This window comes from Acanthamoeba castellanii (genome assembly GCF_000313135.1).
Source record: "Acanthamoeba castellanii str. Neff unplaced genomic scaffold scf7180000084733, whole genome shotgun sequence".
Classification (NCBI taxonomy): domain Eukaryota; phylum Discosea; order Longamoebia; family Acanthamoebidae; genus Acanthamoeba; species Acanthamoeba castellanii.
In genome coordinates this window covers 1-8061 of record NW_004457260.1, presented here as the reverse complement: position 1 = coordinate 8061, position 8061 = coordinate 1, and the positions used below count along the sequence as shown (strand labels likewise).

General features: G+C 56.8%; 3 protein-coding genes across 3 annotated transcripts; 2 read left to right on the top strand and 1 right to left on the bottom strand.

Annotated features, from left to right (window-relative positions):
• Window positions 1-212: 212 nt before the first annotated feature.
• On the top strand, window positions 213-2660 carry ACA1_387090 (selenoprotein O (SELO) family protein; the record flags this gene model as incomplete). The annotated part of the gene is made up of 11 exons (XM_004333085.1): window positions 213-311; window positions 385-480; window positions 558-703; window positions 791-933; window positions 1050-1222; window positions 1320-1515; window positions 1622-1895; window positions 1998-2116; window positions 2201-2269; window positions 2468-2558; window positions 2639-2660. 11 exons carry the CDS (start codon window positions 213-215, stop codon window positions 2658-2660), a joined length of 1428 nt encoding a protein of 475 aa, XP_004333133.1.
• A 324-nt stretch (window positions 2661-2984) lies between these two features.
• ACA1_387080 (uncharacterized protein) lies at window positions 2985-5900 on the bottom strand (the record flags this gene model as incomplete). Its single annotated transcript, XM_004333084.1, has 12 exons — window positions 2985-3077; window positions 3178-3532; window positions 3641-3731; window positions 3846-3920; window positions 4005-4121; window positions 4211-4329; window positions 4647-4737; window positions 4840-4957; window positions 5033-5158; window positions 5308-5656; window positions 5757-5838; window positions 5891-5900. 12 exons carry the CDS (start codon window positions 5898-5900, stop codon window positions 2985-2987), a joined length of 1626 nt encoding a protein of 541 aa, XP_004333132.1.
• A 153-nt stretch (window positions 5901-6053) lies between these two features.
• ACA1_387070 (Ltb4dh protein) lies at window positions 6054-7868 on the top strand (the record flags this gene model as incomplete). The annotated part of the gene is made up of 10 exons (XM_004333083.1): window positions 6054-6101; window positions 6179-6298; window positions 6373-6456; window positions 6549-6659; window positions 6756-6902; window positions 7004-7063; window positions 7134-7266; window positions 7350-7465; window positions 7574-7697; window positions 7744-7868. The coding sequence occupies 10 exons, from the start codon at window positions 6054-6056 to the stop codon at window positions 7866-7868; spliced, it is 1068 nt and encodes a 355-aa protein (XP_004333131.1).
• Between the last annotated feature and the right edge of the window lie 193 nt (window positions 7869-8061).

Below are 8061 nucleotides of genomic sequence, written 5' to 3'. Positions count from 1 at the left end.
GGGCGAGGTCGTCAACAGCAAGGGCGAGCGGTGGGAGATACAGTTCAAGGGAGCGGGCAAGACGCCCTACTCTCGTACCGCAGACGGACGCAAGGTCCTTCGCTCCTCCCTCCGCGAGTTCCTCTGCAGCGAGGTGCGTTATTGGCCCTGATCGCCATTGATTGCGCTTGGTGCTCCTGTTGCGTCTCACTGGCTAGTTGTTGTTGTAGGCCATGCATTACCTGGGCGTACCGACCACTCGAGCGGGTTCTGTTGTGTCATCGGACACACACGTGGTGAGGGACATCTTCTACAACGGCAATCCGAAGAAGGTGAGATTCAACCCTCTTCAATCACAGCCCTCATAGCCAAGCTTCTCATCGCCTTGCGTCCCCTGCGTCGTAGGAGCGAGCAACGATCATTCTGAGGATAGCGCCCTCCTTCCTTCGTTTTGGCTCCTTTGAGATCTTCAAGCCGCGAGACCCAGAGACACAGCGAGAGGTGCGTCTGCAGTCTGTTCCATGCTTTGCTGAACCTCAGCTTGTTTTACTTACACGTGCTCTTCTCCCTATGTACAGGGACCCAGCGTCAAGAACATCAAGCTGCTGTTCAAGCTGCTTGACTACACGGTTGAGACGTTCTACCCCGACATCTGGCGGTCCACAACCGACCCCGAGGTTCGCTACCTCTCCTTCTACCAGGAGGTCGTTCGCCGAACTGCGAGGTGCGTAGGACCTACGACGTTTCAAGCTCGCGATCGCAAATTGCTCAACTGAATCATTGCATCATCGCTCGTTCTGTGCGTTGGCAGACTGGTCGCCGAGTGGCAGAGTGTGGGCTTTTGCCACGGCGTGCTCAATACGGACAACATGAGCATTCTGGGACTCACCATCGACTACGGACCCTATGGCTTCCTCGATTTCTACGACCCCGACTTCATTTGCAACGGATCAGGTACGCACCATCACTCGTCCTGGCTCGATGTTATATATTAATTTTTGTATAATTTATAGATGAATACTTAAGATGAGCTTTGCTGTGGTTTGATGGGGTGTGATGTGATGTCGTAGATGATGGTGGTCGATACTCCTACAAGAATCAGCCCGAGATGTGCCATTGGAACTGCAAGAAGCTGGCCGAGGCGCTGGCCATGGCGATCTCTCTCACCGACTCCGAGCGGGAGCTCGAGCGCATTTACTGGCCCGAGTACAACAAGCACTACAACCAAAAGATGAGAAACAAGGTACACCAGAACCACACGCTTCGCGCGGTGTCGAACGTTAAGCAACGATCGTCGCAATACTGACTCTTCCACCATTTCTATGGTGGGCTGTGTAAAGCTTGGCCTGCTGCAAAAGGAAGAGGAGGGCGACGAGCAGCTGGTCAAGTCCTTCTTCGACGCGATGCACGAGAGCGGAGCCGACTTCACCAACTCGTTCCGCGGGCTCGCTCGCGTTGCCCTCCCGTCGCCGTCAGAGACCATCGCCGAGAAGGACGAAGCCGAGGACGAGGCCCTGGCCTACCTTCTCCAGCAAGGTATATATATATGTTTTCCAGCTTTTCCAAGCTTTGCGTCGTGTGGGCGATGATGCACGTGGTGATAGGTGCTAACCTGCAAGTGTGGTCGTTATTGGCAAATCAGTGTGCAGCGCCGCGTTCATGTCCAAGCGGGACGGACCTTCGATTCCGATGGAGACGCTGCAGATGATGATCTCGGTCGCCCAGCAGAACCCGATGATGCTCCAGATGTTCGGGATGACGCCACAGAAGCTCATCCGCGAGATCAACAAGCTCAAGAAGCAGGAGGAGCGCGGCAGCGGCGCTGGCAACGTCGATTCCGCCAAGCGGGAGAACGACACCTTGATCTGGAAGGCCTGGCTCAAGAAGTACAGAGAACGCTTGCAGAGAGAAGTGAGGTACATACATCAACTAGACCCAACCCTACCAGACCCGCATACCCACATCCTTGATGGTCTCTCGCTTACTTACGCCTGGCCATCTTTCTTTCGATCATTCAGTGGAGCGAGTGACGATGAGATTAGGGAGCTCAATGAGAGACGCGTGCAAACGATGAACCGAAACAATCCCAAGTTCGCGCTGCGTAACTACATCGCCCAGAACGCCATAGAGAAAGCTGGTGCGGACGTGTTGTTGTTGTTATTCTGAGCTTCCTCAGTCGCGGGCCTTCTCACGCCAGCCCTTTTTTTTCTCGTGCACGCAGAGAACGGAGACTTCTCCGAGACCGAACGACTCCTGACTCGTGCCCTCTACCACCCCTACGGCGAGCAAAGTATAACCTCGTCTTCTTCTTTTCACGCCTCTACTGCAGCCTTTTATTTTAACGCCATGTTTTTGCTGTGTCTGCAGACGACACAGAGCTGTCGGAGAAATTCGCCTACGACGCCATACCACCGCAATGGGCGGCTGAGCTCTGTGTTACCTGATCTTCGTAAGCACTCCCTCGCCTGCTCTGCTCGAAACCCTCCAGCTCGAGTCCCTGCCCGGGCAAAGCTGGAGGTTGCAGAGGCTCCACAAGCGGGAAGTGCGCGATACCGCATTCCGACACTATGCACCCTAAGGTACTCGCAGCTTACCACAACACACACACACATACACACATACACAACACGCAACTCACAGGGTTGCCTGATTGGATCAGGTTTGCGAAGAAGACGGCCTAATGAAGAGTGGATCGAAAAGCCATCACCCGGACCGACCCAACTCTGAACCCGCCCCTTCTTCCTTTCCTCCCCTTACTTGCCAACTTTATAAAGAGATCAACCTCCTTTCTCTCGCTTCCGTCTCCTTGCATTCGCGAGCACCCCAAACCTTGGTTGCGTCCAGCCCGCTCACACACGACATAACAACACACTCACCCTCACACCATGCACACACACATACAAGACAATATCTTGACAGTTTAACAAACACATTGGATGCTTGCAATGTGAAGTGTGAGATTGTTTGGGTTGCAGAACGAACTAATGCTAACTGGACCACGCCACTCAATGAAATTTGTTCGCCAGGCCCAAGAAGGCAGCCACGGCGGAGTGACTAGGCGGCTCGGCCAACACGTTGCCCGCCACACTCATGCGACTCTGCCCGTGCGGCAGCTGTCCATCCACGTGGATGACATGTCTGTCAGTCATCGCCACGCACACGATACCACACGCTCCACGGCTTGCGCACTACACGTACCATGCAGATGCCGAATGGCGCTGCCCTTTCGGCTGTGTCGTCTGCGTCGGCTCTGCCGGGCAGGCTGTACTGGGGCGTGGCCGCAAGGGCGCACACGAACAGCACCGCCAGGACCCGCAGCCTATTGTCTCTCTCCTCATTCAAGTCCTCCACCTTTTTCTCCGCCAAGTCACAGTTGCCTTCGCCGTTGCTGTCGGCACTCGGACGCAAGCGCTCGAGAGGCGGGAGTAGCCCATAGGTGCGCGCCACCTCGCCTAAGAATTTGAGGCCAGGGCGGAGCTGCCAAATGCTTTTCCTGCCAGGCGTGGCCCTGCCATGGTAGATGAGGTCCGACCTGTCGTGGGCGAGGTGGAAGCTGCACACGCCGGTGAGGAGCACACCACACAACTCAAATGTGTCACATAACATTCCCACCCATCCACCCAGTGATTTTTGTTTTATGTGTGGCTGGTGGTGTAGGTACCGCTTGGCCAGTGATTCGCTGGAGGCCTGGGCAAAGAGCTTGATGTTGTGGGCATCCAGCGCAAAGCCCAGCATCAGCCAGCCTCCCTCGCCTGTTGCAATGACCATTTTGTTAGGCCAAGCGCTGTGTGTGTGTGGTGTGTGTGGTGTGGTGTGTGTGTGTGTGTGACAGCAGTGCGTGCTTGGGCGGTGTTAAGGGTACGCACCCGGGACAGCAAGGTGGATATTGGCTTGGCACCAGACAATCGGCTCTCTGCTATGCTTCGCTCTGATGCACTTGCCTGCCGCCACAGCGCCCAATCAGTCCCAGTCATTCTCAGCCCTGTGCGCGCTGTGGGGTGAGTGCGCGTGTTTTGAGAAGAAACCTTTTCCTCGCAGAATGTGGGGGAGCACTTGCTCCACATCGCTGGGTGCCACCGAATCCAGCTCCAGCGCCAAGTCATAGGCTTGTGGCAACCGCAACCGGTACCTCCAGGCCTTAACTATTTATCATCACGGGCGCTTGAGTGACGCACTGCGCCACCAATCACGCACATGGGACCAGGGGGGGCTTGGGTGGGGGGTTGTGCACTCCAGCGGGCCAGACGGCGGAGGAACGCGGGCGAGCAAAGCAAGTGGTTCAGGTCCAAGCAGATCGAGGCTGGTGGTGCGAGGAGCGGCTCCTCTCGGAACTGGTGGAGCTCCTCAGGCCTGTACGGCCCGCTTTCGCACCTTTGATCACCTTAGCTTAGTTGCAAACGTAACCAAACCCGCACATACAGCACCAACCGCACTCCACACACACACACACACACACATACACACACATACACACAAGACACACACAAGAAACACACACACACACACACACACGGCACACCACACGATGAGGAGTGATACCGGGTTGGTAGAAAGCGTCCTGCTGCGCAGACAGTGAAGAAGTCGGCCATTCTACACAGTGCAGTGCACTCAACCTGTCAGACACCGTGGCAGTGCCCCAACTTGAGATTGGGCCAGTGTGGGAGTACTCTTGTGGGTCAAGAGGCAGATGCAGGGCCTTGGCGAATCGGGTGAGCAACTCCGTGTCCAGCTGGCACGCACCGTCGGATTCACCAAAATCTAATGATGCCCCCCGTGCACGCACGCACGCACGAGAAAGAGATGAAGGAGAGTGGATGCTGAGCGATGGGTGATGGGTGATGGATGATGGCCACTCCGTACAGTACGCGTAGCGGTATCCAAAGAGCAGCGAAGGCTCCGCAGGGTCGCCAGAGCGCCGACAAAAGGCCTGCGCCGTCACGTCGACATCCTCTTGGGGGCGACCCGACAGCGAGTGTACCTTTCGAAGGGGAAAATGGTGAGGCACAGCATTGGCCTATGGGCCTGAAAGATTGGATTTTTTTTTTTTACGTACAATGTTGAGAATGAACGTGTCATGGCCTGCAGCATCGAGAGTGGGCACCTTCACCTCCAGGATGCACATCACCAGCTTGTTGTTCGAATCGAACCCTCGCTTGGCGTGACTCCGAACCACAACACTCTGGCCAGCCCCTCCACATCGCGCGTGCGCACGCACGCACACACGACACACGACACACGACACACGACACACGACACACCGGTTTAGAATTTGGAACTAAACCTAATGTGATACCAGTGGTGGAGAGGAGCCAGGGCTGGGGTAGGTACCTGGCGGATGGCGCGCACGATGGCGCGGTCCGCCTTGTCAAAGCCTGACCAGTAGTGCAGCTGCTCGATGCGCAGCTGGTGCCGCCGGGCGCTGATCTGCTGCCCCAACGCGTCGAGCGCCATTTCGGCGTTGGTGGCGAGATCCGGGTCAGGGCCATGGTCCTCCTCCGGCTGGGCCGCGGCGGCGGCGGCGGCCAGGGGTTGGTGGAGAGAGACGGAAGCGACGGCGGAGGCCACCAGGGGCACCAGCTCGAGCAGCACCACGCGCACCGCGCGCTGGTGGGCCAGCACCGCAGCGCGTGCAGCGCAACTGGTGGCCGCCAGGGCCAAGGCATCGTCCCACTCCAGCCTGCAGCCAAAACCGAGAATTATAATTAATCTTATTTTTATAAAAATAACAAATAAAAGAAGGTGAAGGGGAGGGACCAGTGGCAGAGTTCAAAAAGGACGAGGTCTGGGAGGTCCAACAGGCCGGTAGTACCAGCTGCAACGTTGTCGCCGGGTGCTTCTGGCTGAACTCGAAGGCGCTTACTTGCCGAAAGCTCCAACACCTCGGCGGCGTCGGCCTTCACCTCGACCAGACCCCGCTTCATTCCAATTTATTTTATTTTATTTTATTTTCCAGAATTGGATTTTCATTCTGGAAAATACTTGGCGGCGATTTCGGTGGTCTCGGCGACAAGGCCTTTATTGAATAAAACAGTTCAATAAACTGTTGCATACACCAAAAACCAACACAACAGAACATGGAAGGCGAGGCCAACAAGCAGTGGATTTATGTCAAGCGACCTGAGGTGAGGCTGCCACATGCACTCTTTGGCCAAAGGTCCATGTTGACGATCTAATCGATTACTGCTTCGATCTTGTGCAGGGCGAGGTGACAGAGGAGCACTACAAGCTGGTGGAGACACCCGTGCCGCAGCCTGGTGAGGGCGAAGTGCTGCTCAAGGCCCTCTTCATCACCGTCGACCCCTACATGCGCATCCAGCAGGTTTGTTTTAGACCCTTTGACAGATCTGCCGCCCTACTACCATCTTCCCACCTTCTCACGACGCGGGGTCACAGGCGGCGACCAACACGTGGGAAGCGCCTCACCCGCTGAACAAGGTTCAAGGCGCTGGTGCCGTGGGCGAAGTCCTCGTCTCCAACGTACGCACACCGCACACACACACGCGCGTGCACCACCTTTCGCCAAACGCAAACAACTCACTCTTGCTACTTGTTGCTGCTGGGCACACCAGGACACGACGGGCAGGCTCAAGAAGGGCGACGTCGTGTTGAGCTACTCGGGCTGGCAGACTCACGCCGTCGTGCCTGCCGCCTCCTGCCGCAAGATCGACTGGGATCCCAAGGTGAGCGAGCACCACACACAACACACACACACACACGCCTGGACGGCGAGCACGGTACTCACTACTGTGCGTGCGGGTCTGCGTGTGCGGTGTCAGGTGGCGCCGTACTCCTACGCGTTGGGCGTGCTGGGAATGCCCGGCCGCACGGCCTACTTCGGGCTCTATGAGGCGGGCAAGCCCAAGGCGGGCGAGACCGTGGTGGTGTCGGGCGCCGCCGGTGCCGTCGGCTCCATTGTCGTTCAGGTAAACACACATACACACACCACAGAGCGGCACCCCGCTCTACATCTCTCGGTCCACACGATCCTGACTTTCTTGTTCTTTTCGTGTTCGTCTATCGTCAGCTGGCCAAGATCAGAGGCTGCCGAGTCGTCGCCATTGCAGGCAGCGATGACAAGCTCCGGGTATGCGGGTCACTCTCAATGGGTCGTGCGCGCGTGCGTCGTGTGCGTGTGCTCTGGTCTCACGCGTAAGGGTTCCGGAGCGCAGTGGCTCAAGGAGGAGCTCGGCGCCGATGAGGTGTTGAACTACAAGGGCTGGAAGACTGTGGACGACGCGCGCCAGGCGCTCGAGCAGGCCTGCCCCAAGGGCGTCGACGTCTACTTTGGTATACTTGCCTCCTCACCCTCCTCCTCCCCCTCCTCGAACCTTTCACACTTCAAGACTGATCGGCGCACTCTCTGTCTATAGATAACGTGGGCGGCATCATCACGGACGCCATCATCCTGCACCTCATCAACACCTTCGCGAGGGTCATCATCTGCGGGCAGATCTCGCAGTACGAGGGCCACCTCGACAGTCCTCAGGTGCGCCTGCCGTGTGTGCCGCGTGTATGCTGTTTGTCGTGTGTGTCGCGTGTGTCGGCGGTCGTGTGCGTTCCTTCGTGGTTTAACCTCTGCTCGTCGTCTTTTCAGCTGGGTCCTCGCTTCCTTCACCGCATCCTCTACACGCGGGCCACCATTCAGGGCATCCTCGCCCGAGACTACAATGACCGGATGGACGAGATGCTCCAGCAGATGGTCCCCTGGCTCTCCGAAGGTACTCTCTTCGTTGTCGTCTTCTTCTTCTTCTGTCTGACTTGAAGTCCCTTCGAACGTAGGCAAGCTCAAGTACGCAGAGACTGTGGTGGAGGGCTTTGAGAAGCTGCCCTCCGCGCTCAACTCGCTCTTCTCGGGGAAGAACACAGGCAAGCTCGTCGTCAAGGTGTAAGCTTGCATCTACATTATGATGAAATCAAGTCTACACATTTGAGCTTGGCATATGTTACTCTTGATGCGGGATTACCTTTTCTTCTTCAAGTTGCGCGGGCTTAGGGTTCGTAGGAGGGCATGCAGCACCAGTAGCAACAGCAGCAACACCACACGAACAGGTTCGAGCAGTCGCACTCGGGCTCATCTCGTTG